This window comes from Melanostigma gelatinosum (assembly GCF_949748355.1).
Source record: "Melanostigma gelatinosum genome assembly, chromosome: 11".
Classification (NCBI taxonomy): Eukaryota; Metazoa; Chordata; class Actinopteri; order Perciformes; family Zoarcidae; genus Melanostigma; species Melanostigma gelatinosum.
Window position 1 is genome coordinate 26,151,207 of NC_136644.1, and position 17,500 is coordinate 26,168,706.

Consider the following 17,500-nt stretch of genomic DNA (forward strand, 5'->3'; position numbering starts at 1 on the left):
CCTCACCTAACCTCCCCTCCTTGTATTTTTCTTGCAGCGGGCGCATACATTATAAGGATATGTACAGTTTATTGAGAGTTATCTCGCCTCCCCTGGGCCTTGGCAAGAAATGCCCACATAGGGTGGCCTGCAAGGTTTGGACAAAACCCCCTAAAGCACAACCTTAAACGCAACCTGCTCGCCGCTAAGAGACGGAATGAATGTCGCTCTTTAGCACTTTTGAAACAAATGATTTTCCTTCAACGTTTTATTTCGTTTGGTTTTTCCGTTTGGGTTTGCATTATTCAGTTGTTTTAATCATTTCACCATTGAATCATTTCTTTTTGTGGGGGGGGGGGGTATGTTGTATATGCATTCTGACATGACAATGAGAATGTTTGGGACAATGCAGAAATGCACACACACTCTTGTACACACACACAAGCATGAGGTGGTGCACTGCACTCGCTATTGTCTTCTGACTGACCGCTGGGAACAATGACACCTTCACGTAAACACCGGAGCCTCGACTCCGGTCAGCCGTTGTCTTTGATTTCTGCTTGCTGTCTAATTTTTTGCCTGGGCAGAAAAAAACGGTTTGGAGCAATGTGCATTTTGGTTCTTGTTTGAGTTTGGGGTGTTTTCGATTGCGGGAGGTGGGGTTTCACTTTAGTACCAGAGACTTGTGCAGAGAGGGCCGAATACGAGCCACGTGTCATCGAGGCTCAAGAGTCTGCAGGTTTGTTTGCTGCTGTTGTGGTTGGAATGAAAAGAAACTGCAGATTCGTGTGTGTGTGTGTGTGTGTGTGTGTGTGTGAACCGCTGTGCTTAAGCAGCCTGTAATATTTAATCCATGTACATATTTTAAAGCCACTTTATGTCCTGAAAGTCTGATTTTTCTTTTTTTAATCTTACACAGAGTGGCTTTAAGGATTCAAGGAATTAAAACGAGTGTTGGGCCTGTTACAAGCTCCTCACAAAGAATGCACGCAACAATGCAAAGATATGCACGACGTGCTGAATGGACAATTAAATGTCTGAAGTCCCAAAATTCGCTCGAACTTTGCAGCGATATCGAGCTACTTAAACTGCAAACTACCAGTGAAGAAACTGTAGAAAACACAGCGCCATCTCGCCGACTCAGCCTTGATCTGCAGCAGCTTGCGTCTCTTTTGTGTATCATAAAACCACAAGTTTTCCACTTGGTAAATATATGGAAATTCTTTATTAGGATTAACCCCTTGAGATCTACCATCTCGTTTCCAAAGGGGTCCTCAACGACAATTATACAAAACAAAAATAACAAGATCATTAAAAGACACCACACATGCTAAAAAATACATCAATAAATGCAATAAAATGGGATAATAAGACACACATAATGAGGAATACTCCCGTCCCAGACCACAGATCACCTCCCGTGTTAGCGTTGGTTACGTGAGCACAGAGCCGTGTATCCCGCATGCTTGTTGTCGGCACCCCTTGAGTGGAGAGTGTAACGGGCCTCACGTGGGAACAGTTTGTATTCACTGCTACCGAATGGAATACTTCAATGACGTGGCCAAACCTGCTGTGTTTGTGTGTGTGTGTGTGTGTGTGTGTGTGTGTGTGTGTGTGTGTGTGTGTGTGGGGTTCGGGGCAGGGACTCCACATGAAAAGGTCCCTCGTTGTGACTCACTCCGATCTCTGCAGCGCTGCTTTTCTTTGCCTGCTCGACGCTGCCAGTTCTATCCGAGCGGCGAAAGAGGGCAGAGAACAACAACAACAACAACAAAATCCCAAATCCCCTTTTCACCTCGCATAGAACGGTTTATCTCAACAACTAACTAACTCAACTAAATAACACCTGCTCCAAATCTCCCGTCCTTCCCCCCAACCCCCTTTCTCCCTCTCTCCTTCCTCTCCTCTCCCCTACTTTATGGTGAACCAGACTAGAAGCCACGTAACACACTCCCCCGTTCTCTCTCTTTCCCTTGCTTTCTCTCTTTCTCTCGCCACAGCAACCACATGTCCACAGCGATCAAAACAATAACCTCTGTGTATTTGTTTCCCCTCCCTCTTCCTTTCCTTTGTCGCTTTCTTTTCTTTTTGTTTTTCCTCCTCCTGTCTCCTCCAAACACTCCTCTGTGCGTCTGCGTCCTCCCTCCCTCCCCCTTCCCCTCGTCATTTTTCTTTTTTCCGTTTTCTCGTCGTCCGTCTTTGTTTGTCCTGTGTGTGTGTGTGTGTGTGTGTGTGTGTGTGTGTGTGTGTGTGTTGGAACGCATGTGTGTGTTGGTGGCCACCCCAGCGGCCGGATCAGTTACACAGACATGTATCAGATGCTAAGACACATGTGTCCGCCGCTAGGCCTCGGGAAGAGGTGTCCCGCCCGGGTCGCCTATAAGGTAGACTCGCCCCCCACCTCACCCCTCCGCCCCCCTACAACCACCACCCCACCTCCCTCTCTCCCTCCCTTCTCCCTTCATCCCCTCCCCCCCAACCCTCCTCCCTTTCCCCTCCCATCTCCGTCCTTATACCTCCCCATCGCCGATGAGGAGAACCTCTCCTCTCTCATCTGCTGAACCCCCCCCCACCCGTTCCTTCTCCTCCTCTCCCCCCTCTCTCCTCCACCTCCCTCCCTCCTCCCAGCGGTGTTCTCCTCATTGTCTGTCAGTGGTGGTTGTGGTGGTGGTGAGCGCTGTCCTCTCCTCTCTCTCTCTCCGACCGCGGGGATGGAGTGATGGGCTTTTGTCGTGAAGTGAAGTGATAGTGGAGTGGTAGTCGATGCTCTTTTCTTTTATCTCCCCGTCAGGCCGCAGGAGTAAGGGAACGGAGGAGGCTTTGCCAGTCCTTCTGCAACCTGCACGGACGCACGCACGCAAGAAAATCCAGTCGTAAAAACACAGCGATAGAGCACAGATCTGACAAAGAATTCCCGTAACAAATGAAGACGCTTACGAACAGGAAGCAACCTTCCTCTGATCGTTCTCTAACTGATGCCGGCATGTTTTACCGAGCTGCATTTTGCAGGATACGTAAATCAAATATTAAATACGCTTGTTCAATACGCCTGCTGTCGACACCATTGTGGAGCAAAAATGCAAAATGTATAAATAGATCATATTTTCTGACCACAAAATCCCAATTTATGTGACATCGCTTTGATTCATTTAAAGATGACATCCTGTAAATGACGCCAAGGACCCCAGGACACAAATGGTTTGAAGTCATTGCTGATATTCTTTGTGAGCATACGCATACGGCATTATGTACACATTGTATTGTTTCACAATAAGAAACGTAAATCATGTGGAAATCTTTCGTGTTGAGGCCCTCAAACAAACAACAGCTAAAGTGCAACTATTTGCCGACGATGCGGGTACAGAAGGACCGGCAAGGTGTCTGTCTTCAGTTCTCTGCGTCTCTTATTCCTGTGGATGGCACCATAGTGCACACATAAACCACTACTGTACCGCTCACTGTGCACATACTAATAATCATAATAATAGAGTGGGTAGGAAAAGTTCTGGCCCTTCTAGTTTTTCGTCTTTTTCTCAAGATGCCTCTTTTTTTTTTTTTTTTGACACCCAAGGAAAGGTCAGCGTCGTTTGGCTTCTCTTTGTGTCTCAGACCAGCAGGGTAAAGATTCGGGTCGGGCATTTCAGCATCCGCTGCCTCGTTGTCTTTGTTGTCCAACTTTTCTCTCGACCATAGAGCCCTACTCTCTCCTCTCCTTTACTCTCTTATTGACATCCAGATCAGCCCAACAGATAATGTGGAGCTCCTTTCATTTCTCCGATCAAGCTTGTCAACGATACTCTGAAGAGTAGCAACGCAGAAGCCAAATATCTTCCGTCCGTCACCAATTAACAGTTAACAGTCAATTAACAGTGTGAGATGTGAGCATCGACTGTAAAGCTAATCGACCTGAGCTCACGTCTTTGCACCACAAAGAGTTTATGGTTGGAACTTCTTTTATTTATTTTTTAAATTCCAATATTGATTAAAAAATGATATTTAATCTGACTTCCTTCAGATGAAATACGCAGAGTGTACATACAATTAAAATGGGTGTTATTGGATTTAAATCTGACCAGACATTCAACGCTTTCAGTACTCGACAGTTTTTCGATATTATGGACAGATTTTGGTCAAATATTGCGCTTCGATCGCCAGTCCGTCTGAAAGTGAAACTCCCTCTTTACCTCTTTGCATATAAAGTAATATGAACTGAACTATTCTGTAGAGCAGGATGACTTTGATCAAATCATGCAAACGTTCCTTTGCGCTGAACTCTTTTTGAATCTGGGTGTCAGTCCGTCTTTTCCTGCTGCTCTGCTCTCCGCTTCATTTTTGACTCATTCTTGTTCTCGTTTTGTTCTACCTCTCAGTTTCCTCTCTTTCTGTCAAGTCTTCCGTCCCTCTGCCTCCACGTCCACTTGTCCGTCAGCGATCAGCAATCCATCGTCATTTCCTCATCCCTCTCTCCGCCCCAAGCCGGCTCTGTCTCTACCTTGCCTCTCCTTTTCTTCTCCTGTTTCTCTCCAGAATGTGTGTCAGCAGTGGTCCCCATCGCATACTTCAGCCATCAAAGCCTTCCAGTATTCGTTGACACAACTTCACACAAAACAAAGTCCATTGAAGGACATCTTTGAGATCAGAAACTCCTCGTGGTTTCTTGTTAGAACAGAGAGGGGAAGGTTAGACATCAGGACCTTTCTGACACTCTTCACTCGTAATGCTGACAGGCAAAGCTCTTGATCCTCCCTTCAGCAGACACAAGGCCTTCCCTTCCTTATCCGTGTATCGCTACGGACCTCTTCTTGGTAAACTTATGTCAGTGTTGTTTTTAGTCCTCGTCTTTATCTCTTGTCTTGTTCTTGTAATTCTCAGCCTCTCTCGTCTCTTTCCTTTCTATCTGCACACACACACACACACACACACACATCTCTCTGTTATTCCCAACTGAACCACTTTCTCTTGATTCCTCTTTTTTACTCTTTCAGTGTTTTCACGATCCTCCTCTCCCTCCTCATTCTCGCCCTTCCCTTTTTATCTGTAACTACATCTCATGACCGAGCTTAGAGCCGCCTGTAGTTTAACTCGACTAACCGCTTTCCCTGCCATGTGTCCCCTTTGGTAGACCCCGTCCCCTTACCCGACAGTTCTACTTCTATGAAGTCTGGTTGGTCCAAAACTAAAAAACAGAAAGAACCTCAATCATCTCTTTTTGATCTTCTCTATTATTTATTTTTTTCTTCCAGGGAATGCCACAACTCTAATCCTCTCTAACTTTGACAACCCCCTTAAGACACTGCACCCGTTTGGCATTGAGAGAGATCTTGACTTGAAGTGAAATGCTACCATCGCTATCCAATTCGACTTTGATTTAAGGGAACCATGAATGTAAAAGTGTAGAGAGCAAAATGATTAGAAATGAATCTGTAAATAGGATCAATCCAAGTTGGATTGAGGATACTCTCTTTGTGCGGATGCACGGCTACTTGTACTTACTGTGAAAGTGGGTTTTGAGGGAAGTCGGGGGGGGGTTTGAGGGCTGGGTAGGTGGGGAGAGTTTGGGCTTAGATAATGGGAGTGAAGTAAAGGCATGTTGCATGCTTTGTGTGTCCGGGGTTTGTGGGATTTTTTTTCCAGGAGGGTGTTGTGTCGCATGCGATCGTCGCACTCTGTCGCATGGCTATGGGCGACACCGAGCCGGCCTGCTGCACGCCGAGCGCTGTGGATGTTGGCCGATGCCCACCAGCCTGCAGCAACACTTGGCTTTGGGCATGCCTGACACTCGCACACACTCAGGAACACACGAGCATGCACACAACCCCACCATCGCCATCGTACTGCCGTGCTTGCCAATCGTGAGTGCCCAACGCTCATGTTCGGAGGTAAATCCAATGGACGCCAACTGGCCGGATAGGAACGGCAAGCGGCCCCAGTTGGGCCCAGCTTGTTTTGTTCTATCCGCAGGTTTCTCCATTGGGTTTACCTGGTCCAGTATACTTTGTGAAAGACAGGGAACCTCCTTACAGGTAGGGGGAGCTCTATAGCAGATGCCTCAGTTAAATATAACTTCAGCAGTCTCCTGAAAAATAGCAGAATTACACCAGTGACACTGTTATTGTTCTCCAGTCGACCTAGTTTGTCTTCAAAGGACTGCAATTAAGCGCCCTTAATTGCAGTCTGTGAAAATAGTTGTGTGTAAGTGGGCAGGGAGGGATTAGGGTTGGGGGGGGGGGGTATGGGGGTTTGGTGTATGTGTACTGTTTAATATTTATATCTACATGTGTGTAACAACAGAGATGTGTAAATGCGCCAATGCATTCACACATTTTGGGAACATGGGCACAGGTTGGGTCGGAGGCCATTCTGACTCCGATTGTTCTTCCTTGTGGTTCTCGGCTCTCACAGTTGCTTAGCAGCAGATGGCCTCCGTTGGATAGCTGTGCTGTTTGGTAGAGTATCGCTGGAAACACAGGAGACGCAGGTTTCTTTCTTCAAGCAAATGCATGCACTAATGAAGTTACCAGAACTGAGCGGCAGCCTTTAACACACGAATGCTCAGCAGTCACTTCATGTAGGACGAGTTTGTCACAGGACTTTTAGAACTCAAGTGCCTCAAGTTGAAATTTACTGACTTGCCTTTTTAAGCATTGATCGGAATCATATCTGACAGAATCAAAGTGACACTCGGTCATCCTTTCCTCGGCTCTAATCTGTTCAAGCGAACATTAAACCAATCCACCATTGGCTGTTGTCTATGGAGCTCTCTCAACCCCTGGCCCCCCCCAGCCCCTCACCCCTTCCCCTTCCTGGAGGTTCAGGCACAGCACACTTTAGCGAGGACACGTCCCTTTCTCATCCTCTCATCCCGACTGGCTCTCCACAGAGGCTGCTGCGCATGGATCTGCCGGTTGCAGATGACAACTCGGTGCATTTTAACTCCACCCTCATGGCTCTGATCAGGACGGCACTGGACATAAAGATTGCCAAGGGTACGGCCCTCAAGTACTCTCTACCCTTTACTCTACCTGTTGCTTTCTTGTCTGTCACTCTTGGGTACTCCTGGGTATCACCTCTCAATTTCTGTCTGTCTCTCCAAAACCAGAATGATCTAAAATGATGATTGATAATGATTGTATCAAATATAACAACACTCTAACAAATAACCTTTTTGTTTTGGGTGAATGTGTGCACGCGTGAATGGATGAATACATTTTATTTGGGGATTTTGTGCCATCGTGCCTTCCTTTGGGTCTGTACCTTCTTGCCCTGTGTTTATGTGTGTGGGGGGGTGTTTGCATATGTATGGATGTATGATGTGTGCTGCCTGTGTGTTCAAATTATGTGTGTGTGTGTGTGTGTGTGTGTGTGTGTGTGTGTGTGTGTGTGTGTGTATGTGTGTGTGTGTGTGGGCACTCTGGTTTTGCGGGGCCACTCAGGCGGTGCAGACAAGCACCAGATGGATGCGGAGCTGAGAAAGGAGATGATGGCTATTTGGCCGAACTTATCGCAGAAGACACTGGACTTGCTGGTGACGCCGCACAAGGGTAAGTTGTAGACTTATGGCGCACAGTGGTGTGTGTGTGTGTGTGCGTGTGTGTGTGTGTGTGTGTGTGCGTGTGTGTCTCCGATCACCAACTCACCAAGAGGACAGCTTCTACCAGCCAGTGTCATCCACTGCTTCGCATCTCCTGATCAGGCCACTCCAGCATAAACACACATACTGAACACACATACAAATACATCTGTACGCCCGCGTAGTTTCTGTGTATCCAGACGTCTCCGACACTGTGGTCCAGAGGGAATATCTCCGGCTGGATTGCCATGACATTGGGTATCAAGATTCATTGCTCGCAGGATATTTCTAATAAACGTTGGCGTCTCATGTAGCATCGCTGTTGGGTGACTTGTAGGATCGCCAGAGATCTCGCGATACGATACTTCGATATTATCACGATACTTTCACGATACTGCGATATTCTGAGTATTGTGATAACATGTATTGCGATTTATTACTTTTTTCAACTTCAAATTATGTCCCCTAAGGAAAACTGTCAACAACATGTTTTATCTGAGTTCTTTCTCTGATGTCTCCATCTTTGTTTCGACCAACTTCCTACCAATCACGCACGCAGACCCGGCACCTCTGCTGACCTCACCAGAAAACAACTTGGCACCATCTAGTGGACTGAAAAAGCAATTGATTTGATTTTTTTTAGTTTTTTTTTAAAATAGTTTATATAATAAAAGATCGATACTTGGCGTCCGTGTATCGATATAATATCGCCACGCAAAATATCGCGATACTATGCTGTATCGATTCCCCCCCCCCCCCCCCCCCTAGTGACTTGTGGCACAGGTAGGTCTCTAAACGCTTCGCTCAACTAGAGGCCCTTGTTTTGTTGCTAAAACTTGATGAAAACAATTATAGTTTATAAAACGTGTATAGCAGAACCAATCCAAAGGCTTTATGGTGGCTCCTTATATTCGGGGCGGGGACATGCAGAAGCCGTGTGCTTGTTAACAATGTCGTAGCAGAAACACGTGCACAGAACCGTTGTTGCTACAGCTGCTCTGCTAGCATGCTAACCAACACACTCAGGCATCTCACTCGCTGTTGCTGCTGTTCAAAAAAAATAAGAAGAATCTGGGAGCTCTCCTTTCGCCGGTAAATGGCTCCAGAATGTTTTACTCCTCCAGAATCTCTGGCCGGTTCTCTCCAACGGAGCCGCGTCCTAGACCCGCTTTACCTCCCAATGCATGCAGATCGCTTCCCTCGTCTCGCACAGCGTCGCTCGCCACACGGTTGGAGGCTGGGCTCGTCCTCCTGTTACTTCGCTAACACTGAGCTTGATGTCGGTTTCAGTTCATTGAGGCTTTCAAATAGACACGGACGGACGACAAACCGACACATAGATCACATCGGAGGGAACGCGGTAGCGCACACACCTTCACTGATCTCTCCACCCATCCAGAAAGGCCTGGTATCAGGGGGTGCCTGCTATAGAAGATCCTCTATAGAAGTCTTTTCACTACAGGAAGAATTAAACAACAACTGAACTAGTAAAACAGATCTAGGCTAATTCAAAATATTCAAAATGATTGTGATGAATGACCTTTTTCAGTGCTAGTGAAATGCTAGTGAAATGATGTATGTTTAGCAAAAGCACCAGGTTGTTTGGCTAAATGCATGGCAGCTAATGAGGTGCATTACACACATAGGTATGAGATATGTGTGGCCATATATTATCACACGTTTCTATACGTTTTAATGCTGTTGCCTTGTAGCCATGCCACTTTGAAGAGGACACCAACGTTCAGTTACCTACGCCGTTCGGTTATTGGACAACCAAAACGAAGCTCAATCTTTTTCTGATTTTAAATGTCTGTGTGTTCCATCCAAACTCTGGGGATGTCCGGAGTTTTTAGAAAAACATTGAGCTCCTGTTTCCCAGGTGTAGTTAGACTGAGGCGTCCACGTGTTTCCTAGTGAGGTGGCTACCGGGTCCTCAGCCTTAATGTTACGGTTAAACAAACTCACGGTTGAGGTGACAGTGAAGTAATACGAGAATGCTAAATGGTATGGTAAAGGAAACGCATCTGCCTGTGAAAAGACTATTGGCTTTGTCGTGTTAATAATTGTACAGTGTTGTAATATTTTATTTCTTGGTTGTACACCACAGACTGAGCTCAGTTCTGTTTCAGTTGAAGCTTCACAGGGAACTTTAGTCAGTGGTTACCAATGTTGCTTGAAGACAACAAAAGACCATTTTTACTTTCTGTCACGATGAGTATTTTTCCTCCTTTTATTTTGAATGCCTCATCTCAACCCCAAAATTTGTCAATTTGGCATATTTTCCTGGGGGTGAAATGTAAATCTACATTCTGCTCTTGTAGTGCTCAGAAGTACATCATCAGCAAACAAACAGGCCCTCCTAACTTGCCTTTTTATGCATATAACTGTACATAATACCATTACATGAAATGATTTCAAGCCCTGTGTTGGAAATATTTACTGGCCAATGAGAATGAGGTTTGGTGAACCCAAAGGATGCATGCATGCATGAAAGTTAAGTATGTTTGCATGCATATTATAATGCATATTTAAAAGCACACGTTTGTCCCTCTCTGTGAGCGTTTTTATGCTCCTCCAACACAGTGTTTGTTGCTTACAATTATTGGTTACCACTGACCAAATATTCTGAGATGATGGAATTATCCGAAATTGGAGAACCAAACATTTAGATTAAACTTTGTAGGAATTGACATGAAACAGAATTGTCCCAGCTGCTGTGTGTATTGTATATATGATTTGCGTTTTTAATCTTTTTGTCTCGTGCCCCACCCCCCCAACGGCTCAGGGTCCCATCTCGCTCGGGTCTAATCTTGCAGGGTAACTTGTCATTTTCTCAGCAGCCACAGACTTGACGGTGGGCAAAATCTACGCTGCCATGATGATCATGGAATACTACCGGCAGAGCAAGACGAAAAAGCAGCAGGCGCTGCGAGAGGAACAGGTAGACTCCCTCCCAGAGAAATTCCCACAACGCAAAAAAGACTCCTTTACTCTTCCGCCTCCTCCCGGCCCTCTTCTTGTTTGATACCGCCTCCACGAGCCCTTGGACTGAATTCTGCCTTTCTTCTGCCAAATATGGATTTAAACGCACAAGAACCATGTCTTGTACATTTAAATCCAACGTAAGCTCACGGCTACACTTCCAAACAAACCCTCACTTCCTCAGGTTTTCTTGTCATCACGTGTTCACCCAAACCCGACCTCCCTCTCAGCCTGTGCTGTACCTTTTGTTAGCATGCTACTTTAAAACAAAACCTGCGTCCTTTTTCTTTCCAGCACCTTGTCGCTCTCTTGGTCGGCCTTTTGTCACGCTTGCAAACAGACGGTGTTTGACTTTCTCGAGCTAGTTAGCGACCTTTTCCGCTGCTTTTTGGTTTTCTTTTCACCGCGGGCTGTTTGCACCTGGCGAGGAGGATTGAGGTGTTGCAAAGGTTTACCGATTTACAAATGTGTTTTTGTTGTTGTTGGTAATGTTCTGAGCATTGATGATGACACCACATGGCCTTACCTTCTTGTTCCCTGTCGGTGCTCTTCCCTCTCTTGTCGATGAATGCCTTTGAGATGCACTCGCTCTCTGTCTCTGTATTTCTTGGATCCACACTGCGGACGTGTGGGGAAACATCTCTCCACTCACAATACCTCCCGTTCGCTCCTGCTGTTTCAGCGCTTGATCCCAAATTTGACGTGAAACAACAAAATCCAAATTTTGCTCTTGACTAAGATAACGGGATTTCCATTTTGCCGAACGCAGGAGTGCACCGGTGGATGGAGAGTATGTTCGTCTTTTTCACACTGTGAATACAGTATGTGTTGGTATGTTCTGGAATGCAGCCATCCCATTGGACTGAATGGACAGGTCCACACAGGCTCTCTCAACATCAGCAGTACACAAAGGGCTTTAACCAGTCTGTGTGTCTGTGCCGCCATCTCGTACCTCATGTCGTCCTCCCTCTCTCCTCTCACTGTGCTCTTTGTTTTCATAATGCCGTACCGTTTCAAAGGAAGAATCCATCCAAAAAAAACTATGAAACAACATCTAATGGTAACTAATGTACGTATACGTGTTATTGGTGTAGTAATTGTTACTATAAAGTCATCATTATTCCGATAACGGTAAACCCGGGGTCGGTCTGTTGCACATGTGGATGTGATTCAAAGCTTCATGTATCGTTCAGTTAAATAGGCTTCAGGAACGGTGCGGGCAGGAAAACTGCTAGAAAGTTGTTTTGAAAGAACGTTGAGACCAGACCACACCTCCTAAACTGAAAACAAAAAGCAGGCACACGAGCCACTTTTACACAGACAACTGGTCTCATGTCACAAAGGAATCAAGTGGTGGATTTTTTCTTGAACTCCTCATTTGTCGTTCTCGTCTCTCTCCTCCTCCTCCTCCTCCTCCTCCTGTGTATTCTTCGTGCCCAGTTGCGCCTCAATCGTCCCTTTTCAGTGTTTGTTTATCTGTTTATTGTGTCTCTGTCGTTCTCCTGTTCCGTCACCCTGTCATGGAGCCTGTTGTCCCTCATTCCTGTCTTCCATGTCGTCTCCGTCCCTCTGATGCTCTCCCTTTATCTTTCCAGGAAGAGACGGGACCTTGACTTGTCAAGCGCTCCCTATTTGGTCAATCCGGGTCGATTGTCACCAAGTTGCTCTAACCAAGACCCATTCTCTCCAGTCTGTGTGTTCATGAGTCTGTCTGTCTGCCTGTCTGTCTGCCGTGGTGGTGGTTGGTGGGATGTTGAGTGGAGGTTCCTGTGACCAGTATGTAATCACTTTGGGACCATTCATTTATACCCATGCCGCTTCTGAAACACACGCCATCGAAGCCGGTGTCTGCGTTCGGTGTTTGGTGTTTGGATTCGTTATAATCCATCTAATTATTATGTGCCGTAGATTTCTTCAAGCCAGTGCCAAACCAGACTGTCGAGAGACAAACATGAGCCTTTCCCTTTGTGGCACAGGAAACGACCACTGGACAGGATTAGACACACAAAAACAAAAAAAGCCTTTTTTAAAGCTGCTCCTCAGATTGTTTCTGTTAAAGAGGAGGAAATAGAAGGCTTTCGGTTGACATTAAATACCCTCGAACAGCCATGTTGTAGGACTAAAACACCTTGAGGGCCAAAGTCAACAGTTGAATTGATATTTCTTAAACTCACAACAGCCACCAAATTGTTTTCATGCGTCGATAAAGTTGGCCATAACTTAGATGTTGCGGAAAAAACAGTATGAATCAGCTTTCTGTGTGGCTGTCTTCTTCTATACTTGTATGGATTTGGGATTTAAAGCTGCATTCTCTCTAGTGTCCACCAGGGGGCGACTCCTCTGGTTGTATAGAAGTCTATGAGAAAATGACTCTACTTCTCTCTTGATTTATTACCTCAGTAAACATTGTAAACATGAGTTTATGTCTCAATCTCTAGTTTCAAGTCTTCTTCAATACAGCATGATGTTCATTTAGTACATTATGGTCCATTTAGAGTCACACAGACCATAAAGCAGGGGACGCTAAGATGGCAACGGCAGTCCCAAACCATTGGGTGACGTCACGATGACTACGTCCACTTCTCATATTCAGTCCATGGTCAGTTCAAGGAACTCTTCCCAACAGGAAGTTGGATCACAGATCTGCGAACAACAACCGTTTAATGTCACAAGAACCCACATTTGGAAATAAATCTCCCACGTCTGACAACTTGCTTAGAACCTTTGGCCGAATTAGAAACAGTTTTGTGCAGATATCTGCAACTCTGTGACAACAGATTTTATATATTTGTTAGATTTAGATTCAGGAAGCAACTGCCAAGCCTCTATTTCCTCCTTCACTCGCCAAATAACAAGTGATTCTGTTTGAGTTGTATGTTTAAATATAGAATGTTTTGATGTACATTGGAGCGAGACGAACTTCCTGTCCAGCAGATCAGCCTGAAGTGTCAGAGGAGGTTTGGACGTCTGTCTGTTTCTGAACCGGCCTCGATTCCATCTGCACTCATTTAGCATTCAGCCTTTAGCCTCCAGGCTGTGGAGGGACATGACGAAGGCAGTAGCAGTCATGAACCGTCGCCTCTAAGCCACTCCTGAGAGGACTCCATTACCCAGGATCCCCTGGGAGGAAAGCTGCCTGACCTCTGACCTGATGGAAGCAGAAGTTGTTTTTTAATACAACTGGTTCAGGTTCAGATGTCCTCTTCCCACAAAATGGCATATTACTCAAAATGTCTTTTTTGATGAAGGATCACACCGATTGTCAAACTGCTATTTTTGAGTAAAATGTCTTTTTTGATGATGTGTTTCATGAGTTTTGTAATCTGGTCCAAGACCTGTGATTTAAGAGCAATTGTACCTCAAATGCCTACGGTAGAAGTTCCCCTCTGACACAGATCTGAGATCAGCTTCCGTCCCTGAACATCAAGCCAAACTCGTACAAATAACAAAAAAGTCAAATTGTCTTAGAGTCAGCTGTGTCCCTTTTTAAAAATGCTTATTCAGTGTGGTTAGCAGATCCCAGATCAGTAGTCTGGCAGGGAACTTTACCGTGGATACCCACAGCCATGTGTTTGCCGATGGCGCCCCGTGTGGGTGCATGCTGCGAGTGCATCCTGTGTTTGTGTCCTGTGTCTGCCCCCTTGAGTGTGCCTGATGCCAGCCTGCAGGCCATGTCGTGTATCTCACACAGAACCGAACGCCATTAATGTTTCAGCGCATGGAGCCGCCCTCTGAGGGAGGGGGCACGGACGGCCAGGGGGGTCAGGGCCTCAACGGCCTCCCCAGCACCCAGCCAGACAACCCCAACAGCATGTGAGTAGACCGGGCAGGGGGAGGGGCCCTTTATGTACACATTCATTCTGTTGCCCTCTGGGTCGGATTATTCGGGACATCTTGCCTCGGTCCAAAAACAATGTTCTTTAAATGCACAACATTTCTCTCACCTGGAACTCAATGAACTAATCCTAACGTGTGAATATCTGACAACAAAGTGACACCAAAATAAATAAAAATGAAGATCAAACTGGTGAATTACGTCGTCAGTTATTAATATTTGGCTTGAGGGATGGTGAGGCCATCTGGTTTATTTTACCTTGCGTAGTAATACATTTAGCATGTTAGCATTCTATGGTTACAAAGTACGAGGTAAACTGATGAAAGTTCAGCCAAGAACACTGATAATCTAGACATCGGCCCAAACAAACTGAGGTCCAGTACTGTCTTGAGCCCGAAAACGACCCCATAGGTTGTTTGAACATGCAGCTTTTTATTTTTGCAGCCATATCTACATTCATTGTTAGGCGACCACCTCTAGTGGTCGTCGTAATTATGACAGTGAGCAAAAGGAGGAAGTTAGGCGACGTAGTACAAAGAGCAACAGAGTCGATGAGAGGTCGGAGTGGACGGACGGGTCAAACAAACACAGGACTTTGACTCAGGAGACCGCTGTTTGGGTACCAAAAGTCAACATTGACTTATTTTAACTGAAGTCAACTTATGTGTCGTACTTTACATGCGTCACACACGCAATCATAGCTCAACTCGAATGATGTAACCTGCGACATTTCGGTATGAGGGCGTGTTGATCTCCCGCCGCCAGTAGGAGCTGTTAGAAAACACTTGACTAGAGAGGACTTACAAACTACCTATGAGGACGTGTTGGATAATACGCTTTTATTCTGTAGGCATTCACAAAAACATTGAAATGTCGTCTCTGGCATCACAATAGTATTCCCCCCCTGACTTGTGTGTATGTGTGGGCACCAGACCTCCAGTGGGTGGCATGACTGAGAGCCAATCGTGGGTGACGGCCAAAGCCCAGGAAATGTTCCAGAACACGGGTAACTGGAGCCCCGACAGACCCGACCCCGACGAGGTCCACGACAACCGTCACAACCCGCAGGTATGATGAGCACAAAAAAAAGGCTTCACGTCGTCGACGGTTCGACTCCAACCACGCCAGTTGTGTCCAACTGTAGAGATTTCTGAGCCCTCTGAGTTTAGCAAATGCAAAAGCAGTCTTTCTACGGAAAAAGAGACGAATTAAAGCCAGTTTTTTTTAAACTTGCAACGTGTGAAAATCTGGTCACAGGGGCTGCTTTTCACCTACTGGGCCCAAACGATCCAAATTTAAAGTCAGTCATCTACTACCATCTAACAGCAGGGCAATGATACCACTTCTGCCGGGAGGAGAGCGGTTTCAGCTCTGGAAGGCGGACCTTCAGTTAACGGTTAGCTGTAGCATTTGGCGTTTGTCCGGTCCAGGGGTCACAGCGGGCTGGTGGAGCGCTGGGTCTAACCTGTGTCATGGCAGCAACAGGAAGTCTACTGATCTGGTTTGCTGAGATGTGGTCTCCGGGATAAGACCCCCCCTGGTTTTGGGGTTTTTGCGCTGGCTGAATGTGACTTGCCACAGCTAACCGCAGACTGAAGGTCCGTCTCCCAAACCTTCCTCCCTGCAAAGTGGTCTCCCAAAAATGCACATTTCTTTGCCTTTTCAGGTAAGTAGTTCATATCAGATTATCTTTTCGGATGATATCTAACCTGGATGGATAAAAGATGATCAATCTAAATCCATGGGGCATCTAATTAGAGTCTTTCAAGATAAAAAACCTTGAGGAATTGTCAGACCTAAATCCAGTTTCCTGTCTCTGATATGAGGTGATTTGCCGTAACTGCAGTTGAAGAGCTCCGCCTTAGTAATGCCGTTTGATGCCCTTGTTGTGTAGAAGATCGAGAACTAAATCTACACTGTCATCCTTGAACACAAAAGAGTTCTTAACAACCTCCAGTGACTTCGTTCAGTATCTGTAGTGCTGGATGTTGCTGCGCTTCCTCCGGTGCATAAGACCTAAGTGTCTCTTCCCTTTGAGCTCTTCTCTTCTTCCTCTTTATTCATCTTCCTGCTCGAAGTCCACATCTCCCTTATTCTCTTCCTACTCACTGAGTTTTCCCTCTTTTCACTCTTCAAACTCCTCTTGAGTCGATGGAGTTGGTAGATGTGTTTTGTGATGTACACCTTCTCCTCCTCACTGGCCCTTACCTTCACTCGTCTGTTGGGACGTCCCTACTCCCCCAGCCCCTCATCTCGCTCTCCTCACTCCCATGACTAATGTACAAAGATGTATATGGATTTGGAATTGCATTTACATGCCAACAGTATTGCACTTATCGATACATTGTATCACGTTCATGCCATACAACCTCCACCAATACCACCAATATTTATATGACCTATAAAGTTAGGCAACGTAAAGTTAAGCAGTAAATTACTTGCACTTACCTGATGAGTTAGCTAACGTTGACTAGCTACGCTTGTGTCGTTGGCACAACAACAGAAGGAAAAAACACAAAAAAGCTAACATTAATGTCAGTTTGCCAACGACATTAGCAAAGCTAGCTAACGTTAGCAAACTCATTGCGTCAGTAAAAGTGATTTTCTGCTCCAGGTTAAGTTTAACATGTAACACTATTGTTTAGTATCCTGACGATGCAATAACATGTGATGACACAATTTCATCCGAAGGAGGAGGCGGTTCCTGAGCCTGCAGCTCCTCAGCTGGACCTTTCTCAATCTGATCGTAAAAAGGAACATAACAAACTTTCCTGATACATCATTGAATTTGTTTCATATCCCTTACACCTCAGTTAGCACCTCCCCCTCCACCCCTCCCCCGTCAGAGTCCCCTCCCTCAGCAGACAGTGGTCACGCCCCCCCTCTCGTTGTGTTTTACAGACGGTAGAGATGAGGGCGATGGGGCGGGACGGGTACTCCGACACTGAGCCCTATCACCCAATGGATGGGCATGGGCGGACCCTCTCCATGCCCCGCCTCTCGGCAGACAACCAAGTGAGCACCTTCATCCCACCATCACCATCACCACCACCATCATCACCATCATTCTCCCTTACTCTTAGCAGGACAGTTGAAGTGAACAAAAAAAAGTCTCTCTTTGCATCCTGAGTTCC

The 17,500-nt window shown here is 46.0% G+C and overlaps 1 protein-coding gene across 1 annotated transcript in view; it reads left to right on the forward strand.

The window, feature by feature from the left end:
- The window catches only part of cacna1ab (calcium channel, voltage-dependent, P/Q type, alpha 1A subunit, b), a 72,750-nt gene that overhangs the window by 45,983 nt on the left and 9,267 nt on the right, over positions 1-17,500 (forward strand). The window contains 7 exon segments of the mRNA XM_079279326.1: positions 38-134; positions 6,860-6,965; positions 7,413-7,520; positions 10,387-10,490; positions 14,223-14,344; positions 15,299-15,434; positions 17,268-17,381. Of these exon segments, the coding sequence (XP_079135452.1) occupies positions 38-134; positions 6,860-6,965; positions 7,413-7,520; positions 10,387-10,490; positions 14,223-14,344; positions 15,299-15,434; positions 17,268-17,381 (787 nt within the window).